The 23,634-nt window shown below is 33.3% G+C and overlaps 1 protein-coding gene across 1 annotated transcript; it reads left to right on the forward strand.

Annotated features, from left to right (window-relative positions):
• Nucleotides 1-4,965: 4,965 nt before the first annotated feature.
• Nucleotides 4,966-20,598, forward strand: LOC118185568 (uncharacterized). Its single transcript, XM_035355446.2, has 5 exons — nt 4,966-5,122; nt 7,571-7,676; nt 13,328-13,458; nt 14,287-14,434; nt 20,268-20,598. The coding sequence occupies exons 1-5, from the start codon at nt 5,074-5,076 to the stop codon at nt 20,488-20,490; spliced, it is 657 nt and encodes a 218-aa protein (XP_035211337.1). The 5' UTR covers nt 4,966-5,073; the 3' UTR covers nt 20,491-20,598.
• Nucleotides 20,599-23,634: the final 3,036 nt, after the last annotated feature.

Consider the following 23,634-nt stretch of genomic DNA (forward strand, 5'->3'; position numbering starts at 1 on the left):
TTGAAAGTGATATATTACTTGCAATATTATAACAACAGTAACATTATTACATGTAACGGAATAACAGCTGAACACAAATCTGCCATTTATACCCATTTTGAAATTACTGCTGTTTTTGAAAGTTTAATGTGGTCTACTTTCTGTTGTTTGTTTCAACAATTTAGAATGTATTTACTGTGCAAAAGGAGGATCATCTCGTATCGCGCTGTTATGACCTCTATTTGATACCACTACATGTTACTATATAAAATACATGTTAATGTCACCTAATTAATGCTTAGCTTGAAAATGATATTCATAAGCCTAGAAGAGTTTATCCTGATACATCCTTATTAAGTCTAAATGAAGTAACTATGGTATCTCAAACTGAAGGCCCATGGGCTGTGCTCCAAGCAAATTTATGAAGCACTGATATGATATTAATAATTATGGAAATAATTTGGCGAAAGATTTTAATGATTTCGAGATTGTTATGGATATTCTGAAAGCAATTGAAGGTTTAGCCAAAATGAAGAGATTTATCCCTTAGAATAATTGAATAATTTATTTAAAACTGAAAATATTGTTCTAGTCTTAAATTCTGCTTAAATATTAATTGAAAAGTAATTTGTCTTTATATTCGTTTTATTAATATTTCATAATCAAACTATAATAATTGAATCTCCAGATGAGAAGTGAAGCAAATATGAAAACTTTTGAAAATGCGTTCATCTTTTGAAAATATCTTCGGTTTTGGATTCACGTCAACGCAAGAACAAATACAATCCGTTTAAGTTTCAAATGAACTGAACATTCGTGAAACTTATTGCCTTTCATCAAACTTCCCAATCACTAGCAATTAGCAAAACGTTTCATGATTTTTTGCTAATCAGTAACACTACAAGGTATTTCTCTTTCAATCAGACCCAGATGTAAAACGAATCTCCATCAAATCGTATCTAATTGAAATTTAAAACCATCTTCCTGTCTAGAAGTTATCAACACGACGATCAAACGTGAAATTGAAAAACAACTCAAAGCCTGTTTTAAATCTATGCCAGTGTCGATATTATACCGGTATTGATCTTATGATTGTATTCTACAAGAATAGCAGTGCGCGCTAGAGTCTTTAAACGGCAATTTTGTAATTAGCCCAAATAATTAATGCATGGCAATTTTGCTTGCGAACTGCAAGCAACAACAATTTCGATTATTTAATATCAACTCAAATAAAAATGAGTATTCAAATTTCAGTACCAAACAATAGTGAGTATTCAGTGCTGCCAATAAAACGTTTAAAATATAATGCATCTCGAGGAAAAAAAGAAATGAACTTAATATAATCATTATTTCAATAACTTTATGAACACACTCCTTGGCTTGTTAGTGCCTCCATTGCTTTGCCCCAGATTTGTCATATAATTCATATTTACTTCCTTGTACGAAGTAAAGGAAATATTGTAACCGCGAAAACTTTCGGATATCATAATACAACAAAAATATCCATTTCGATCGTTATCGAATGCTCTTTAACGATGTTTTCGAGTGACACATGAACGTAAGGGCAGAATATAGGTCTCTTTTCCCCCAAACGGATTATAAAAATTGATTTAAAATGGATACAGAAAAGATATTTTCATGACGTCTGTGCGTACGTATGTATGTATGTATGTAAGTATATATGTCACATAACTCAAAAAGGAGTAGCCTAAGAACGCTGAAATTTTGTACACAGTGTTGCTATAACATGTAGTTGTGCATCATATATTACATTGAAGTTACTTTGCAACACAATTTTCGAAATTAAACTTCCTACATGGGTTCCCTCTCTTTTGATACTTCTATTAAATTTATATTACGAGATAATATAATCAATATTTTTTAGTAAATATATATATATATATATATATATACCTTTTTATTTAAATTTTTTTAAATTTAATTTTTTAGCTACATTCACAAAGTTTAAACTCTATAAGCTAGTAGGTCCTCCCTTAAAATCTTGTAATTTTGACTAATAGCAAATCGCTATTTATTTTATTTTGTACATTGGCATAACCAGAGCATTATGTATAGTTTTTTTTCCTTACACGTTAGTGTGTTTTCTCAAGCGGATGCATCGGCAAATGGAACAGAAAATTGAGACAAGTTTATGACTAAGTTCTTTTCAATTAATATTCAAAAAGAGTTTCGTATACAGTTTCAGTTGTCTGTTTCGACGAAACGCGATATGGAATTAGCTGGATTCGAAAATCATTATAAAATTTCCCCTGAAGAGTCAGTAATGAGATTCGAATTTGCCTAATCTACCCTTTACCGCTTTTTTGTTTTTGTATTTTTGCTTATGTCACACTTTTTAGTGACACTCTGGCGCTAGATTCACTTAACAGCGTTACATTTATTTTATAATTCAGAATGCGCAAAAATTATATCATCTGAAGAATTATCTAATCATTGCCACATGTCCTATACAAATACTATAATAAATCTATAAACATGTATAAAAGAACTTAGACAAATAGACAAATGAAAAAGCAACAGTTGTTGCGAAGCATAGTTTCTTTAGCTTGGCAAAAAATCCACTACTCTCCTAAATTTCAAATGTAAACAAATATGGCTGGTATGGTGAAAAAATTAGGTTTAGCCTCGCCTAAACGACTTTTAAATTGTTGATAATTCTGCAAATATTCCATGCAGGTTAACTAAAGACCTAAAAAACTTGAACACGTTGACTGTCCAACATGAGATAACTCGTATTAGCGCTCTTTTTCAGGACACTCAATACGAGTTATCTCGTAGTTTCTTGACTTCCCACTTTTGCGCCGCCACGAGTTAATTCGTAGTTTATAAGTATAAATATGAATAGATGGCCACTTGCAAGAAAATAAACAATCAAGTTTGGCTTATACGAATAGAAATTTTATTGAAAATGAAACAAAAATATACATTCAATGTTTATTCATCAGTTAAAAAAAAAGAATATATTAATTGTTTGTGATAAATTTTAAAACAGTCTTAAACACGAAGAGCTGGCTTCTGGGAATAATATAACATGATTAAATCAATTTGGCTTCTCGGACCGGAATCTGAAAAGTGACGTGGCAGTCAATGTGTTAACTAGAAGATAAGAACAACATAATTCAGTCATTTTTAAAGCAAAGCATGCACAACTTACCAATATATAAGAATAAAAATACTGAACTCCCGGAGCCGAGTAATAGACTGGGTATATATGTATATACACTCACTTCCAAAGTTAAGCATGGAGAGGAAAATGCTAATTTCCGGAAGCCAATCAGAATTGAAGAGAATACAATTCGCTGCAGAGGTAGATGGAAGTATGCAAATATGTTAGGTAACAACCAATCGCGCTTTCATGTCAAAAAATATGCAAAAAAGGCAGTCTTATAAGAAGCCAGCTCCTTACAGAAGTTCCTTGTAAGTGCTGATAGAAAGTGTTTAAAACTTTCGCAGTTTTTTTAAGACATACGTGTTTCTATGACTTCCAGAAGACGAATGGAAGATTCTGAGCGCTGGCGTGTTGTGGGGCGCATTGAAGCAGGACAATCGATCACAGATGTTGCTCTTTTTTTCGGAGTTCATCATTCTGTAATTTCAGGTTTATGGAAACAATTCAGTTCCATTCAGACAGTTGTCCGAAGGTCAGTAGCCGGTCGCCCAAGGGTTACAACCCCGCGGAAGATCGATCTATTGCTATTGTAGCCAAGCGGAATCGCAGAGCGACCTCCACACGTGTGACATCTATGGTTACAGCGTTCATTGGTAAGGCGATATCTGCAGCTACTGTACGCCGAAGATTACATATAAGTGGACTGTACGCCCGAGTACCTCGAGTTTGTTCAATCAAGAGGGAATTCATCCAATCAAGAGGGGCACGATTACAGTGGTGCCGGGAACATGTCAATTGGAATGTGTCTGACTAGGGCAATGTCATGTTTACTGATCAGTCAAGATTTGCTCTGGAGCCAGATGACAAGCGTATAAGGATATGGCGTGAACAACGAACACGCAATCAGTCCCAAAATATCACTGAACATCACCCATTCCGAGGCCGAAGCATTATCGTGTGGGCAAGGATTTCATTAGGATACCGCACCGAGCTGCACATCTTTAAACGGGGTTCTTTGACGGCTGTCCGGTATCGAGAGGGAGTCCTAGAACCCATTGTTAGATTGTACGATGCAGCAGTTGGCACTACTTTTGTTTTAATGGGCGATAACGCACGTTTATTTTCACTTTATACATAATTCTAAGTCTCCAGTATGTCACTATCTGACAACTTACAAAAATTTAATATTGTTTTCATTTCTGTATATAATTATTGATTTTGTTTTATGCATAAATATATATGCTACTTTTCTGCCGAATTTTGTGTCAATCAAAGCAGTATTTATTATTTATTTATTTTTTTTTTTCATTTTACATCTTCGTGCTTAACTTTTGGAAGTGAGTGTACATTTATATTCTTTTTTGTTGTATATATATTTATATTATTATTTATATTCTTTGCCGATTGCCACAAAAAAGAGAGGTGTACGAATACATCCTATAGCTGTCCTATATACAAAATTTCAACGTTCTGAGGTTACTCGTTCTTGAGTTATGCGAGATACATACATGCATACATACCACAGAAAAAATCTCTTTTAAATGATTCGGTTTTGAATCAGTTTCATAATTTTTTGGGGGGAACAAAAAGAGTCCTTTATTCCGTGCATACGTACAGATTTCATGCAAAAACATCATTAAATTGCATTCGATAGCGGTCAAAATGTATATTTTCGTTGAAATATGGTGCCTGGAATTTTTTGCTATTACAATACTTCGTTTACTTCGTAGAAGGAAGTAAAAAGTAACTATTGTTGCCAACCTAATTAAAGTTAACAAATTTGTTATATTCAGTGTTGTGTAGTTGCCATTGGGCATCCGGTAGACAGAGAGATCGCAAAGGAAGTAGATTACATATATCCGCAACTTAATTAGATATGCATACAAAAGATCAATTGTAATGTTATTTTAATATATAAAGCTTTGAGGATCGTTCGAGATTTACTTCTCTTCATCGACTCTCAAATGAACATGTGGGTTCTCATTGCAACCGCTTTTGCCATCGCTTCTACAGGTAAGACACACGTTGTTTAATAAATCAGTATTTGCAGTTAAGAAGACGGTTTGATATCTACTTTTGGCAGAATTGATAATGGAAAAATATTTAAAATAAGATAGAGATATCAAAATTTCCTCACATTTATAGTATTCTTTCAAGTATGAGAAGCATTCTTTTAAGTCTTTTTTTATGCTTTAGTATCAACTCAAGTTTGAGAAACAATTCATGAATTTGCTTGCTTAAATATTTAAAAACATTTTTGCATTTCATATCTTTTTCAAAATTCTTAATTAGATTATCAATAATGACGGCAAGAGCCACGTATTTTGAATTATAGAACGTTATGTTGAAGGCTACATAATAATGTTTAACGTTTCTTTTATTTTAGTAAAGGTTGCTTGATTGTGCATTTTTAAAAAATAGTATACTGTACATTACCTGCATTATATTATATTCATAATAATAAGGCCTGCAGTATTTTATTCTAGTTTCGAAAATATCGTAATAAAGAAACTGCAAAACTTGAAATTGTATCTTAAGTAACAAATATTGCAATGGATGTAATTAAGTTCTTTTAAAGCGTGTCCTTCGCATTCTGCCTACGTCTACAGTTTAATATTACATCTCAGTAAAAACATCAGTCAAATAATTATAAGACGTTCTAAGTTTTAAAAAATCACATGCTGACATACCATAATTAAGTTTCGAATGGTTTCATTTATCATCAAATAATTTTATGCTGGCATACATTTTAAATACATCTTGTGAATTAAAGGCTTCCTAAATATGTTTGAAATATGAAATATGATTTTGAATTTAATTATTTAACACTAGCGGAAGTACCCGATACCCGTAAAGTTAGATTGAGAGTATTGCATCAAATAACAGAGAGAACGATATCGCTGTAATGCTACTGTAATAACCAATGCAAAAGAACGATTCATAGTCAGACATTTTTCAGTCTAATGCGAGATGGAACCCACATAAAAGATTTCGGTAGAGAAAATAAACTAACTTTCTTTCATCATATCAGCAACAATGGCACGCAGTTTATAATGATTTTCGTCTTTTTAATGAAATGTGCGTAAAACCTTAAGTTCCATCCAATATTTCACCTATATTCAGTTATAGTGGATTAAATGTGGCAAAACATTTATAAGAATTGATCAAAAATCAATAAAGCGAACAAGCACAAAACACACAAAAGCACAAAAAACATTATTCTCTCTCTCTCTCTCTATATATATATATACTGTAAAACTTGCAAATTTTTGATTAACACACTCTACGATTTGACAGCAAGGAGTGGCAACACTTTTCGAAAGCGAGGAGTAGCATTTTATATCGCCAGTGCACTCGGAAAGGTGAGTGCGAATACTAGCGTTTTCGTGGTTTTTAATTAATATGTTAGCTGATCAAAGTCGAAGATGAGAACAGTCGAAAAGACTTCCCGTGAATTTTTGGAATCAGAATAACGTATTTAAAATTTGGCAATATTATTTTTATTTCATTCTAAAACTTAGAATTTTCTTTATTAACAAACTCTACGTTTTGAAAGCGAGCAGTGGCAACACTCCTCGAAATAAAGCGGACTTTATTTTCAGCGTACGAGAGTGTTGCCACTCGGGAAAATGAGAGAGAAAATTAGCGATTTCAGAGTTTTTAATTAACATCTCTGATTTTAGCTCTTTCCTAGGACCCAGAAAAGAATTGTAGAAAGTTTGTTGACGATAGCTATAATATAATAGTGAATGAGTTAATCGCGAACAAACAAACACACTAACAGACGTTCTTCTCTCTCTTTATATAGATTCTGAGCTTCATATTGCCTTATATGCATATTAATGTTAAAACTACTAATTGTAGTGCGTATGTTCAAGGAAATGTCTAACTTTAAATGAAGTATAGCCAGTTTTTTTTTTTTTTGCTGTCGGTCACGCTTTAAAGTGCAACAAAACTCAACAACCAGCACTACTCTAAAACTTTCTATAGCATAAACAAATTTTTTGAAATGTTTGACTGTTAAATTTAAGAATCGCTCTCTTATATTTCTTATATTTTCGAGCTTGCATATATACCAACCAGATGTCCTTAGTTTTTAAGACCTAAATATGCTTCTAGGCTTTCAAACATTTTTTTTAAGATATTACAGTGTTCGTACGTTTTTGCAAATATTGAACAATTTAAAACTTACTGTTTTTGTAAGCCGTTTTCCATTTCATAAATGAGCTCAATTTTCTCATTGATTTTACTTAGGAGAGGATTTACTGTCCAATATTATACAGCCAGCAGCTCTTTTAGCCTGTTTAAGAAATTTGCAACTAACGGTCTCTAGCGTTTTTGCTACCTTATTTATAAGGGAATTTGAACCTGAATATAAAATATAAGTAATATAGAATACAACAGTTGATATTCGTACTTAATAAAAGCCTCCTCATTTTTTATTTCTTTCTAATGTGTCAGCTCTAGGAAAGGACGACATTTGCGACAAGGGCATTTGGGAAGTATGTGATTCTGGTGTACCTTTCGAGATCCCAAACAACGAGAAAGAATTAGACGAGCAATGCCCGTAAGTTACTTAAATTCTAAAATTTTATTTTCCTGCGTAATTTTAACTATGCAAGATTGAAATTTCTTTGTGCTGCCAGAGAAATGTAATACAAGTTTCCTTAATGCGAAGGAAGTGCGTAACAATTCAATGCTAATGGAAAAAGAAATGTTTTTAATTTTCTACAGATCTAAAAATCTAATAAGGAAGAAAGAAAAGACTGTTTTAAATGTAGTCATCTTTTTAAATCTAAATTATATGAAGTTAATGATCGACTTCGGTAGCTCATGTGTACCCGATATCTCAGCCGAGCCAGGGAAGCGAACCCTCCAAACTAGAATTCTAGCCAAAGGCCATGGTTTTGTAAATTTACCAGCTATCTTCATTGTTTTGGAGTGAAATGGAAATTAAAATTCAATGATAGTATGCTGGGCAAAAGAATAAAGAGTCATTTTACGGGTATAACGATAATTTAAATATTTTACCGAAGTAGAACAAACAATAAAGAATGGCCGTAATTTAATTTGATTTTAATATGATCACAGCCAAGGTGAAGTTTGGACTTCTCACCTACAGACCGAGCGTTTATGATAACAAACCTTTTTTGCTGTAAAGTCATTAGGTTATTTGAAGCAGATGACATGGAAAATGAGCAATGCCGCCGAGATTTCAAAGGCTGTGCTACCATTACACCACGAAGGCATCGTAGAACAAGGGAGAAAATACCTTATATTGCAATAAAATATTACGTGTCATGATTATTATAAAACAGAGTTTTTCAAGTGATCATAGATGTTCTTGATAAAATGTCTGATCTTTGAAGCTTTATGATGCATTTAATGAAATTTCTGTAATTTAAGAAGACAAATGAAGGCAATCTGTGGAAAATTATTGTTTCGTAATCGTGATAGTGGTGGGGAGGGGAGGAAATCTTAAAAAAAAAACTCAGGGGATTCAGAACTTTAACGCGTCGTATCAGTCGGTTGTTTAAAGTTTTTATTCTCTAGCGTATTAGTTCGCAGTTTATTTATAAGATCTGGACTCGCTTCTGTTGACAGAACGTTTTTTCGTTATGTTTCTTGTTAACTATTATTTACTTCGGATATGTGTTACATATAATTAAAAAGCAGATTCATAAATTTAAAAATACCATATATTTAGGATTTTCCCTAAAATCGTAAGTATTGTCATGCATTTTTAGCTCAGAAAAGCTATTATTCTCGAACCTCACTTTTGCGTCGAATCACTTTTTTGTCCGTTTCACGTTCCAAATAATCAGCCACTAGTAGCCTAAAATAAAAATTGTTAATTTTTATAAATTTAGCTAGTGCCATTTCAAGGATCCAGCTTGTAATAAATACGAGTGATAAAGAACCTCGTTTATTGTTTTTAAATCGCTAAGTTTCTTAATAAGTAATAGGCAAATTAAATATCTTACGCTTCGCCAAATAAAAATAAAATGGCACATTGAAGTTAAAAATATTTTACATGGCATGCCTTTTTTATATTCGCTACATTATTTCTTTAAACATAATACCCAATGATAATATCCGATGGCAACGTTTGAAGACTCATACGGACACGAAAGTAAGGTTTGTGTCTAAAGGAAAATTGCATAAAATAGTAAGCGCATTTTTTTCACTCAAGAGCGAGTTCTTACACAGAATTTGAAACCGTTCAGTAAATACCCGTAAATTACTTAAAATATATTTTATGTTACTCTTTCTAACCGTATGATGACAAAGAAGCTAGCTATGAATATTAAAACTCAGATAGTTAATAACTGATTTTAAATTAAAACAAAGCAAGCCAGGTCCTCTTGCCATGGAAAGGATGATTTCGTGGAAAACTTTGTGAAACAACAGGCTCAGATCTACTTTATATTTTGCGAAAACCTTGAAAACGTTTATCATAGCCTACCCATTCATTGAAACGGCTCTCTGGCCCGAGCTGTTCTGTTTACCGCCCAGTACACATCAATTGTATTTGCCGAAATGCATAATGAATAATTTTGTTACTCGGTGATCCAAATGTTAAATAATTATCATTACTGTCTTTATTTACGAAGTTAATTGCTGTTCAATTAAACCAAAGAGCACTACGCTTATGTATACTGATGGCAGCAAAAATGAAGATTCCCATACTGGTAGTTGGAGTACTTATCAGAGATCCTAATAGAATTTTTAAAATAAAGAAAAGAATTTCTGACTTTAGTTCAGTTTTTAAAAATGAACTCGTTTCTATCGTTGCTATCGATGAGGTACTGAGCTATATAATGTCTTTTATAGACCCTAAAGGCAACTCGTTTATGACTGATAGTCGTAGTGCCATCCAATATTTGTCAAACTGGTGTAATGTTGATGACAAAATTGAAACTTCAATTCTCACTAACCTCGATCAAACAAATCTCGTCCTCTTGTAAACATACTAGAGCCTCGGTCCTTGATATTTATGTAATGTCCTGTTAATATACGCATAGTACCTCAGTCATTGATTTTTATGTACCGTATGTATAATGTATTCCTTCAGTGTAATCCACAATCATTCAATATAATACTATGTATTCATTACAGCCTGCAAAGCAGTGATGACCCTTGTATGGCCACAATGAATATCAATAAATACCGAAGCCTGTATGAAGGGATGAGAGCACTACTCGGAGGGCGCTTTTGGTCTGTGGGACCGTTCTCTGGATGCGCCGGACGCCGGATTTCAGCATCCCGTGCGGGACCCTCATGTGCCCTCTCAGATCCGTCTCTAGATATTGGTGGACATGGTGCTACACCAATTAACCTACGGTAGAGGGGTGGTGCCGACGTCCCCCGTCGCATGCAAGCATCTCTTCATCACAAGAGCACCTCTTCATCCTCTTGTAAGCACCTTTTCATCCTCTCGTCCTCTGGACCCACATTCAGAGGATCTCACATGTGGACATTTGGGAAAATGAGGAGACGGATGTTTTATTGAAGAAAGGTTCCGGGGAGGTCATGGCTACTTCTAATTATCTGACTTACCTTGAGCCGTCTTCTGACAGACAATATACTGATAAAATCACTTGGTTTGTCCCTTCGGCATATTCTTGGTACCGTGTTGAATCCTCTGGTGGATCCCTCGCTATGAACTGACGGATGCACCCAGATGGCACTGTCCCGCTTTCTTAGTGGCCATCTTGCCTTCCTGCGTGGTCAAAAAAACCCACCTGGTGTGTCCGAAATGTAACAATGAGCAGGTTTCTGCGGCACATACTCTTAGGTGTCTGGGTTTGTCCTATTATGACCTGTCCTACGATGATAAGTTCCCTATGCTGTTTTAAGATTAAAGATCCCTATTTTGAAAGTGAATAAACTTGTGGATCTCCTCTAGCAGAAGCTGGCCTCGAGGATTAGCAACAACAACAATTAATTTAAGACATTAATTATTACTCCAGTAATTCATAATTTCATTATTCACAGCTTTATTGTTGTCTTGCTCATCGAAAGAAGCAAAGATAATTGTTAATATTTGAATAGATCACTCGTTATTTTTTGTTTTTAATGTCATCGGTTCTTTTCTTGCTATTGTCAATTTCTTAATAAATGAGTACGTTGGTCATTATGACATTTCTTACATCAGAGGAATTTCATAAAATATTATTCATCAGATTGCTTAAGAATATATTGGTAACCAGCATGTTAAATATTGTGTGCTATGGCAATTAACATTAAAACTTTTGATTACTTTGTGTCCCATCAGCAGCTGAGCGAAACGATTCTTAAACACTGTTAGTTTGACCCGGGTAAGTTTCATCTGTGCCCACCAGCGGCCGAGCGGTTTTTTTTTTTTTTTTTTTTGTTTATCCATAGTTAACATGTATAAACATAGTATCCAAGTCACTAATGTTTACGTAACAAAAGTTTAATGTATTTATGATATTGTGTTAATAATTGTTAAGTAAATTTTTCCATGTTTTACCCCTGCATGTAAATAACTATGTACCATAGAATATTTTAACGCGCCCCTGTGTGGAGTAGTAAATGAAATTTTAATGCAACTAGTGCCTCAGTCCTTGATATTTAGAATAATGTTTGATTAATGTAGGTATAGTAGTATGTTAGTTATTGATTTTCATGTAACGTATGTGTAATGTATCTATGATATCTGTGTTGGTATGTTATATTTCAGCATGTCTCCACATATTGTTTTATGCATTATCATCTTACTGTTTCCATATCCTACCCCTGCATGTATGTAACCTTGTACCGTAGAATATTTTATCTTACGCCAGTCAGGCGCAATAAGTGAAATCTAATGCACCTAGCGTCCGAGTCCTTGATATTTATGTAACTGAATTAAGATCCAACTTAAGTTTGTAGTGGGCTCAAATGTGAGTAACGCAAAGATTTACATGCAATGTAAGAACGATATGCAATAATGCATTTCAATACTCTCTAATTAAGTAATTCAAATTAAGTAATTTGGGTCCCAATAAGGATACAAATGAATGTAATAATGTAATATAATGTAATGATGATTAATGTAAGTGTAATGTATATATAATGTAAGTACAATGTACGTAAAATGTATAATGTATGCCATTGGTACGTAGCAGTAGTCTGTCAACAATGTGTAATGATGCCATTATCAATACTGCCTTACACTTTCCCAGCTTGCAAATGCAGTGATGGCATTTGTTAGGCCATGTAATTTTCTATACATACAACAACAAATACAGAGGCTCGGACAAGCGGATGGGAGAATATCCCCGGAGGGCGCTTTTGGTCAGGGGGACCGTCCTAGGGATACACCGGGTGCTGGGTTTCGGCGCCCCGTGCGAGACCCTCGTGTGGCCCTCAAGTTCAACTTTAGATACTGGTGGACGTGGCACTACACCAATTAACCATATGGTAAAGGGCTGGTGCCCACGTCCTCCGTCGCATGTCGCATGGTTAACATGTATACGACCCAGTTTCCCTTAAAACGCCCTCCACGAATGCATCCTTCTCCTTAGGTAGACAACTTTGAAATACCTTGCCATAATTAAATAAAGCAACCAAACCGACCCGGGTAATGTCGCGTTGACTGAGGTTGGCCGCATGAAAGACCTGGGGATTTTTTCCATGAGTGACAAACGTTACTAGCGAGTTTCTCTTAAAACCTTCTCCAAAAATGGCAGCTTTACACCTAAACAGGTATCCCTTGTGTCATAATCCAGATAAGAGTAATCTAAACCTTAATCATCACCGAAATATTTTATTATTCTATGTAGTGTACAAGTGAAAGCTAGCCCCAGCGCCTCTTTACTACCACCGGTGTTTAAGATATTTCTGAACATAGTTAACTAGTAGTTCAGTTCGAGGGTCCTCTATCTCTCTTTACCTACAAATAACCTCTCAATGGGATATTCGGCTTGCCGTGTATTTTAAGTGCTTTTCGAGTGCCGTGTATTTTAAGTGCTCCTCGAGTGCCGTGTATTTTGAGTGCCTTTTATACCCTTAATAAACATCCATACTTTTTCGAAGTTCGATCGCGGGTCCGTTGGTATGGCAGTCAGCGTCAATAATCGTTATACCGGGAGGTTGGCAATATTCTATGTAATAAATTTTTATGCACGCAATTAAGTTTAATTCGATTTTTAAAAATTTTGCAAAATTCTAAAATATCTGTGCATTTAAAAATATTTTCACTTTTGTCAGTATTTTATTGGACGGGGCTAACTGCAAGAAGGAACATGCAATGAAATGCGAATCAGACGAGCTTGGAGAGATTACTCTAATTATTGACGCTCTGCAAGATATCTGCCGCAAAGGCTCCAGCCTTAATGAAGGTAAAAAATGTTTAGTTATTAGTTATTCTTTTCCCAACAAAGTTTTTCCATAGATCTTGGTTTTTTTTTATCTATAATTTACTATATACATTATCGGACTACTTAAAAGTCAAACGGCTAAGCAAAAATTGTCTTTCTGTGAAGAGTAAACACCTTTAATTTAACTTTCCATGTAAAAACTGGTATCTTACGTATTATACTTGCCGTAAAAGTTGGCCGCCATCATACCATGGGAATTAGAGGCGATCCCGACAATTTTGCGCCAGTAGTACATGAGGAATTCTGAAGTAACTGACACCTCTTTATGTAATACACAACCACTATTTCAACCCTTTGTTTTCTAAAATTATTTCGTCAATTTGTACTATTATGTACTCTTCTGATTTTATAAGCGCAAACTTGAAGCTGGTCTAACACTAATTGTTTAATAACTAGAAAAGCGAAATTCCCCTTATAATTGTATAAAAACGACTGATTCAGTTTTGTCGACATCACCCCCGACTTGCTTCGATCGTAGCCAATTTTCACGGTAGACCATCTTTCACGGTGAATGTTCAGTTGAATAGGATCGACGTATATTTTACGCAATAACTGCCAATGGTCGACGGCATAGTACAGAAGTACAAAAATATTATATGCATTTCAGATTGTGATGTTTTGAAATTTTAAATTCTTTTAAAATATTTTTAAATTTCTTGAAATTGTATTGATGTATTCTGATGTATAATATTAGATTGTATTTTGAGTTCTTATAAATTGCAAATTTAACACATTCAAAACTAATTTAAAATATATTTTTACTCAATAGCATTTTTCTATTCTAAACAGTTATTGGGCCCAATATAGGATGCATCAAAGAAAACGTAATCAAAGAGTGTTACGAAAAAACCAGGACAGTGAATAATGCCTACAGAGAACACCTGAATCTTACGGGTCAAGAATTTTCCGATGAGGACTGGAAGAAATTTTTGTGCATGTAAATATATTTCATATTCCCCACTGATGCCTTTTATTTTTCTAATTTCTACTAAAAATCGGACATTTATGTTAAAAATAATCTTCATCCTAAAGATGTTAAAAATAATCTTCATCCTAAAATCTTCATCCTAAAGATAACTTTAATTTTAAATTACTACAATTTTACACATTTCATCTAAACCACTAGTACGTAATGTTTCTCACAGAAACATTTTATTTTTTAAAAGTATCTGTTGATTTAAAGAAATAGAGATTAAATCTTTCGTCCTTTAATTTGCATGCGGTTCCGTAATATGTTTCTAAATTGTGAAATGGATGAAAATGATTTGCATGGTAAATAAACATCATATGCTCCAATCATGCATTTTTGTTTTTCTAATTTTAACAAAACAAAAAATCGGGCCTTTATGATAAAAAATAAGTACAGTTATATATTCATTCTGAAGACGACGTGACTTAATTTCTGCAATTTTATGTACTTCATCTAAACCACTAGTACGTAATGTTTCTTAGTGAATTCGACTTAAAGACATATTGGTAGAAATACAAGCACTTCATCCTTTTATTTGTGTAGTGTTTCCCTTATATGATTTCCAACTTTAAAACCAAAAATACCTTGGGAAATATTTATTGTATGACAGTTATGCATTTTATATTGTAAGATTTATAAGATCTTCCTGAATATGATTAGATGAATCAGTAAATGAGGGAAATATAAAATGTCCGTCGTTATTTTTAAAATATTTATCTCTACTGCCAACTGTTTGAATATCTCTACTGCCAACTGAATAACTCTACTGTGGAAAGTATATCTCTACTGCCAACAGTTTTGAATATAAAGGCAGGACCTCGTGAATACAGTTTATATGCCAGGGATGCCCCACCCATAGCTCGCGACCTTTCGATGCGGCTTCCATTCCACATATGGCTCCTTCTAAGTCTTATGAAGTCAAGTGCTAAGAGAAGAAAGGAAAAGCTGAATTCTAGTTACGCCGCACAGCACTCTCAGACACTCTATTTTATACTAGCCGACACGATATTTTACTGTAGGGGTTGCGCGTCAACCTTGCTGGGAAAGTTTGCTCAGTGTAATCATTACATCGCGATGAATCAACAGATAACTGCAAAGCGATATTTTTATACGGATCATCTTTAACGATCTTGCTCAGTGTAGGAAGATACCCTGACGTTTTATCATTGAAAGGCACGCGGAATTGATTTTGTACCTTAAAAACCATACAACCAAAATTATCCTCCTCTTCCAAAACTTATGTCTGTAATAATACTTTGCACCTTCTATGATTAGTTCTCCTGTCGGTTTCACCGCATTATGCCAGAATGATGCAGACATACCAAACTTTGCGTTACAAAAGTGGTAACGTCACACATCAACAGTGAGTATGTGAAAAAGACACCAGATGAAAGTTGTTTTAAAATTCTAAATTGTATTCACTACAAAGTGCTTATTCATAAAATTGATGCTGAATATAGAACTTTACAGTTACATTTTGAAATTAGATGGTAAAGTAGACGAAATGTCGCATAACGGTTTTTAGAGCTTCTTGCACAGATAAAACAGTATTTAGAAACTACAAACGAAACTGTGACCATAGTTTGGTATCTGATTTAGCCTTTCCAAAACTCGTGACAACTAAAGCGAATAAACTCAATTTTGAACTTCAGGGCAAACAAAAATATATTATAAATAGCTTTACGCTGAGCCGTCTTAATCACAGTTGTTACTCATTTAGCACGTGTAGCAGGAGGCACGTGTGAATTAAGGATATCATTGCCTCCCTCACAAGTAGCTATCATGGAGGTAGGAAAGGGAGGAGGGGCCATTCCGCGCTAGAAGTGAAGCACTGCTTTGAAGCTTGGGTCACCAGGCGGGGTGTTCTTTGTTTACATTCAGAAGCTCGCTTGACAAGATTCTGATAGTATTTCGACACACGACAGTTCCATAGAAATCGAAAAAGGGACACTCTCGCATGAAAGAAACATTCATAGTGTGATGGATAATAGCAATTTGTATAGTTTACTGACATTTACGCAAAAATCACATCTTGGTTATTTTTCGATAACTAACAACAGCAATTTTGATTATGAATTTGTTTTATAAAATTCTAAGCAGTTGCACTACAAAAATATAAATTTTAAGAAAATTGCTAAAAGAGATCTGCCAAAATTTATTTTCTAGAAGATTTGAAAAGTTTGAAACTTGATGGCTAAATGTAAATATAAAATTATGTATGTTAAAATATTTGTAATTAGGCACATAGGTCAGATTAAGTTTTTATTAAATAGAGTAACGCATGCAAGGGCTATCTGCCTAAAGAGAGAGATGCCATCGTGGAGGAATTTTGAAGAAAACTGACCTTTGAGTGGTTATTAAAAATAATACTTATAATTTTCATTCAAATTATATTCATATATATTTTTATATAAACTTTCAGGTGTATGCTAAATTAGTGTAAATTACTTTACACGAAAAATACAGTGAATGCACAGAAATTAAAGATTTGCACATGCCGGAAATGATAAATAGGATATATGTATGGGTATTTATGCATGTGCTTGCAAAAAGCATGTATCTGCCTTTGCCAAAATACTTAAATATTCATTAAATTATTTATAAATGTATTTGAAATGAAGAATTTATTCACTTATAAACAACTGTGAAAGTACTGTGAAGAAATCTAATGATTAAATGTATCTAATTTATAATGATTATAAATATTATCTAAATATATAATAACCTTAATATTGAATTGTAAACATAAATTGAAATCCTGTTGACAAATACGTTATAAAACTATTTAAGCAAGAATTGTTCGTATTGGAAAGCAATCTGTTAAAAGGTATTGTAAAGCAAATGCTATGAGATGCGCACTTAAGAACGTAATAAAGAGTTTTGGAATGTGTATTGTTGAAATGAAGGGTAAAAAAAAATCTGATAAGTATAATTAAAAGAATTATTCCCTTTACATTTTATAATAACTCAGTTACAAGTTTTAAATAATACTTAAAAAAAACTTATTTTATTCCCTTTCAGAAATGTTCAGAGAAAGTCAAATACTATTTAATACCTATTTAATTATTAGGAATTAGCGAAATACTTATTTAAAGTATTTCGCTAATTCCTAATAATTTTCTAATTTAAAATGAACCGAATAGAGCATTAATTATAAATTGACTTACATTTTTCGATTTAAAAGAAGCCAAAAAATCATGTCATATTTAAGAAAGTATTTTAGGAAGAAGCTCTATAAACAGAAAAGAAATAATGCATAATTTTAATATTAATAATACAATAAACTTTGATCTTAATTTTTGTACCTTAACCGAATAAAATCGAATTACCTTAATTTTTTTTCTAATGTAATTAACGAAAACTTGTGAAAATATTTCATTCAAATTAAACCATTCTGAGAAAACTGTCCTGTGAAAAGTATAGCATTTAATTCAGTTCAGAATGAAATGTTGTTTAAAAATATGTTGTTTTCACATACTTAGGACTCTCAAGTGTTGTAGAAAAAGAAAATATATACATTATATGTATATTTGCGACGTAATTACAAAATATTTACACCCGAACGCGTCAAATCCCATAGAACTCAATGGTAAATGACACAATGTTTTGGTCACCACGTAGGGATCGCCGGTGCTTCAGAGCAGGGTACGGAGAAACTTGTTTAGAGCGACTCCATCTTACTTCCTACCTCCATGGTAGCTATAGACGGTAACGAAAAAGCAGACTCACTCGTCAAGAGAGGAACACTTAATCCACAAGACAACAAACCACTTTCAGAGTCACTTTAAAAGCACATTTTTGAGAAATTAATAGGTACTCTTAAACTTGACTAGGCAGCAAAATCAACTGGCATTTCCTCGGATAACATTCACGACACATGGAAAACGTTTTGTCAAAAACCCTGTAAAGAGGATGCGGGAAACTTCAGACTGCAACAGGTCACGAATGAATGGCACATCATATTAACAGAATTGGCATACTTCTATCTAGTAGATGCCAGCCAGATAAGCAAACTATACTGGAATGCCAGAACTTCAATGAACTCCTTGTAAAGAGTACATACTATCTTATGTTCCTTTGTTTGTTGTTTAAAATTTTAACTTATTACTCCCATGTATATTTGTTCTAGTTGTTACTTCAGATGTTTGTTCTCTTTTATTATATATCATTGTTGTGTGATACTTCAGCTGTTTTGTATGATTGGGTTAATCCTTCCAATATAACCATATGTTAGTCGAATAATTAGTTCTAACATATTAGTTAAATTTGTGAATATCGCAAATAAAGCAATTTAACATTTGCCAATTTACAAATCTATAGAGCTATATAGAGAAATAAAAAGAAATTCAAACAATTAAATATTTTGAAAATACCAATGATTTTTTTTAATATAATTTCGGAAATAGAGTTTGTAATTTTCCCAAAATTCAACCCATTGTTTCATTAATTTCAAATCATTTGTTGGTATTAACACTTTCGATACATCGCAGCAGACTGAAAATACGTTAAATAAAAATTCTACTCATCTAAACATGAAAAAAAAAAAAGATTTTCAGGCTGATCTACTATTAAAAACAATAATATACCTAGTAGATTTTTGGATACGCGTAGAGGGGGTCTGCGTTGAGAAACATGCCTCGAAAAAACTAATACACATTATGTTCTTTTAGCTTTATTAAGTAATAAATCTTGTTTTGTTATTATAGTTGTTGCTCCTACAGATGCATTTGTCTTTGCAATTGATTTCTGCTTCGGAAGAGCTCCTCTTTTACCAAAGATTTACTTTCGGAAACATTAGAAACAATATGTACCTTTTTCGGGTATGCGTTTGGAGTCTTCTTTCCATATCGAAGCAATGATTGACAGTTTTGCGCTTTACGATCAATAATGTTGCTTGTTTTGTGCATAGAAATTTTAATACTATATTCAAATAATAAAATATAAATATTTCTCTTTGGAAAACACGTCCTTCATCTCACAGCTTGCTTACACGGTACATTTTAGAAGAAGAATAAATTAAAAAATAGTAGACGATATGACTCACTGCAAATAATAACGTATTTTCAGAAATTTCTATACCAACTTATTTTTTTTTAAATAATTCTTTGCGGAAGTCGTTCTAAAAATCTATAAACACACTTTATATACCGGCGGTTTTGATAATAAGAGCAGGTTCTGTTGAACGCAGTGTATAAGCAATCAATAAAGAGTCGGTAATCTAATCAGACATGAAGCGTTATAATAGCAAAGACGAATTATAAGGACATTTCATTGGCTAAATTAAAAGCTCATTTTCAAACTTTTTTCAGTTACATTTCCTGAGTATACGTCTTAGGTCCAAAAATTAAGCTAATTTTATCGTTAACCGATTTAATGCCCATCAGTGGTCAAATGGTTAAGACCGCTGAAAACTCGTAGTTCGACCTAGCTTGTGTCCAAACCCAGGAAAACTTTGTCTGTTTGCTTTTCGCGATTTTCCCCATGTGTAACATGATCACAAGCCAGTTTCCCTCAGAACGTCCTCCACCAAGGCATCCCTTCTGTTAGGAAGATAGCCTTCATAATTTTGCCATATCAAATACTTAGCCTAACCGTTAACCCATATGTGTCCTTCATTGCTAAAAACGAATGGAGGACTTACGTAAAGGCAAAGAAACAAAAGGCAACGAATGTATTTGCAGTGATGTCCATCTGTGTTATGTACACACAGAAGTTTAATTTCTGCAAAAGCATGAATATATTTTAGTTAATATGCAGCTTCTTTTTTTTTTTTTTTTTTTTTTTTTTTTTTTTTTTACAGGAGCTTCGCTTATGATGTTGTTTGTGCCGTTGAAGCTGTTTTCGTACCATGTGGCAGTGCAGTCAAGCATGCCGTTCTAGAAATTAACCGTCGTATTGACTATATGGAAAAGAAGACTATGTGTCCAAGAAGCTTGAGACAAGAAATTGTTAAAGATATCCCAATCATGGAAATCAGCGATGTGGAAAAGCTGTTACTCGAAGAATTCCTCTTGGAAAACTGAATGAGAAAATGGATGAGACGCATACCGGAAGAAACTCATTTTAAGTACATTGATTAATGTTTGATAATATGAAAGTACAGAATTAAATGCAATGAATATATTTTTCAAGAGCATTTGATTAATTATGCTACGTATGTCTTCCTGTTTCAATAAAGCAAGTGTTTTTCTAAATCAAATCATCGCTAAAAAGCGATGATTTGATTTAGGAAACCCATATTTGTCCCATATATATATAATATACATCCCATATATATATATATATATATAATATAATACCCATATATATATAATATAATACCCATATATATATATAAACCCATATATATATATATAAACCCATATATATATAATACACACAAAATGGACGTTTGCTATTTATTGGTAGCTAACATTAAGACCATGAGAGAAAGCTGCATCTTCTCAAAAAATTTCTTCTTTGGCTAAAGCAAAGTATAGCAGTGCTAAAGCGACTGAGTTGCAGAAAGCATTGCTCAGACAGAATGCTGCTGCATTGTGGGGTGTTATACACTCTTAGCCGCATTTCTGTGAAACACTAGCAAACCTTCGGAGCGAATGCGGGGAAGCTCGCTGCTGTAGGAAATTGTTAGGAATGCGAATGGCAGAGTTAAAAATTACATATTCATTACAACTTTGATGTTGTATCGACATTTTGAGGCTTGACGCTTACATTCAATAAACATTGAGGAAAATTAAGTAAAAAATAAATATTAAATAAAGATTAAACGAAGTTGGACCAATTAAAATGTAACTCAAACTTTGCGCAACAATGAGCGGTCTAGTTAGCAAAAGAACTCAACTCTCTAAATTAATCAGAAACTTCACTATGCATTACGTTTTGGATAAAAACATTAATGTATATTTAATGCACAAGTATACTATAAACTCGGAACTAAATATGAGCTTCGGAGCAGAAAACGTACCTTTGGTTTGACTAAAACATAATAAATGGCAACACAATCCGCACTAAACAACAAACATTTACTTTCTCTCGTTTGGTAGGGAAAAATTCGTCTGTGCTTTCATGCTGGCGGAAACAAAGACGGAAAAAGGAAAATTTCTTCGATTTTGATTAGCTCAAAGAGTCCACGGAACATTGCGTATGCCTTTTCTGCACACACACACACCCACATATATATATATATATATATGTATACTTTTGCGACGGCCGATTGCAACCAAAATAGGAGGTGCACAACTATAGGTTAGAGCAGTCTTATTTATATTTTATTATTGGCAAGTTATAATAGTCTTATATATTTAATGGTACTATTCCGTTTCGAGGACCGTAAAAAAATTGCAGCAAAAATGTATGCGGAAATGCTCCAAATCTAGCAAAGCGCCCATTTAACAGCGCGCCAAATCAGGCATACGCGCTGATTTCAGTTTCCGTAAGTTTATATAGTTCTATATTTCTTAAGATGCCATTGAAATACTAGTTTAAATTTTAAATCCTTTTTTGATTTTAAATTCTTTTTTGATATGCTATGGATTTAAGAATTTGGGAATTGCCCATGACGAAAAGTGTGCAATAGAATCACACACTCCTTGACGCATTTTAAGAATTGCACATACTCGGTATCCATGTACACATCGACCCATTTTCACTTAAAAAAATCCCAGAATTGCACAAAAATGGCACTGCGCACACGCTTGACTTTATCTATGTACACATCGACCTATTTTCACTTAAAAAGTAAAAGAAAATTGACAAAATTCAATTGTTTTTACCCTTGTAAAAAGCGGGAAACAAATAAGTGGGCGATTCTGCAAGTTAACCGAGAAATTTTTTCAAAGAAAAAGGCATCATTTATTATAGAAAATCATGTTTGAACAACCAACGAGATGAAATTATGCTTTAGGGATAACTCGGTAGCGAAATAGCGATGCAGGCGTACATTCAGTCATGTTCAGTAATTTTTGTATAAATTATAATAATGATCTGAAATAGTTATTTATTCTTATGCTTTCATTCAGTCATGTTTAGCCTTTTTTTATGTAAATTATAACAATAAAAAAGTGTTATAAGAAATTAATTTTCATCTAAATTAAAACATCAATCGTAAATAGATATTTACAATTATACTTCCTTTCTTGCGTTAGGGTTGCCGCAATTATTTTTGGCAGCACTGGCATCAAAAACAATTTGGCGATTTTTTACGGCCCTCAAAACCTATTTTATAAACAAAATTTCAACGTTTTGAGGCTACTTGGTTTCGAGTTATGCGAGATATATATATATACGTAGACGCCACGAAATAAATCTCATCGGAATCCATTTGAAATCAATTTTATAATTCCTTTGCGAAAAAGGAGTTCTTTGTTTTTTTTGCGTATGTGCAGATGTCACGCCAAACGTCTTAAGGTTATTTTAACCTTTATAAGACTTGCTTTATACTAAAGCGGTAATTCGCCTCCAGTCTAATAGGGTCTCCACAATATTAATACAAGCGTATTGACGGAAACCTACACATTGTACAGCCTCTCGCAAAGAATTCGGGCCTGATTTCTATTGGAAATACATGGGACTGTTTCGAAAACAGAATTCAAGCAACTGAATTCTGGAAATGTGAATGAAGAAAAAACATCAAAGGATGCCCAAAAACGAAACACATTTGTACAAAAACCCCAGTATTAAAAGCCAGTTTAACTAATAAGTAGTAGTAGTAATACTACTTAGTAGTCAAACTAGCCAATTTAAGTTTAATGCCAGTTTAAGTTAATAAGTAGCCAGTTTAAGTTTAGGGTAATTTTAGGATAACGCAGGTTTTAAAAAACTCTGACGTTTTCGAAGCGACTTTACGGAAGCCTCTCTTCTTCAGAAGCTAAAAACTTTATTTGTGAGATTATTTAATGTGTTTTCCATAAAACACTATTTTGCCTAATTCCTTAATATTTCTAAGATGATTTTAATTATTGCCTGATCACTAATAGGAACTCCTTTGTCAACTTAATTATTTAACGAGCAACATTTTATCGAGGTCGATTACTTAATATCTACTGATAACTGCTTAATTAGTAGAAGAATTTAAGTTAGAATGACATAACTGTTTTATCCTCAATATTGGGTCGTGTTTGCGTTTTCAAGTCTGAGCAATCATATTTCTAAAAGTTCACTGCTAAAAG

The sequence above is a fragment of the Stegodyphus dumicola genome, chromosome 3 (genome assembly GCF_044657685.1).
Source record: "Stegodyphus dumicola isolate Sdum_Otavi_A_Nest chromosome 3, ASM4465768v1".
NCBI classification, from domain to species: Eukaryota; Metazoa; Arthropoda; class Arachnida; order Araneae; family Eresidae; genus Stegodyphus; species Stegodyphus dumicola.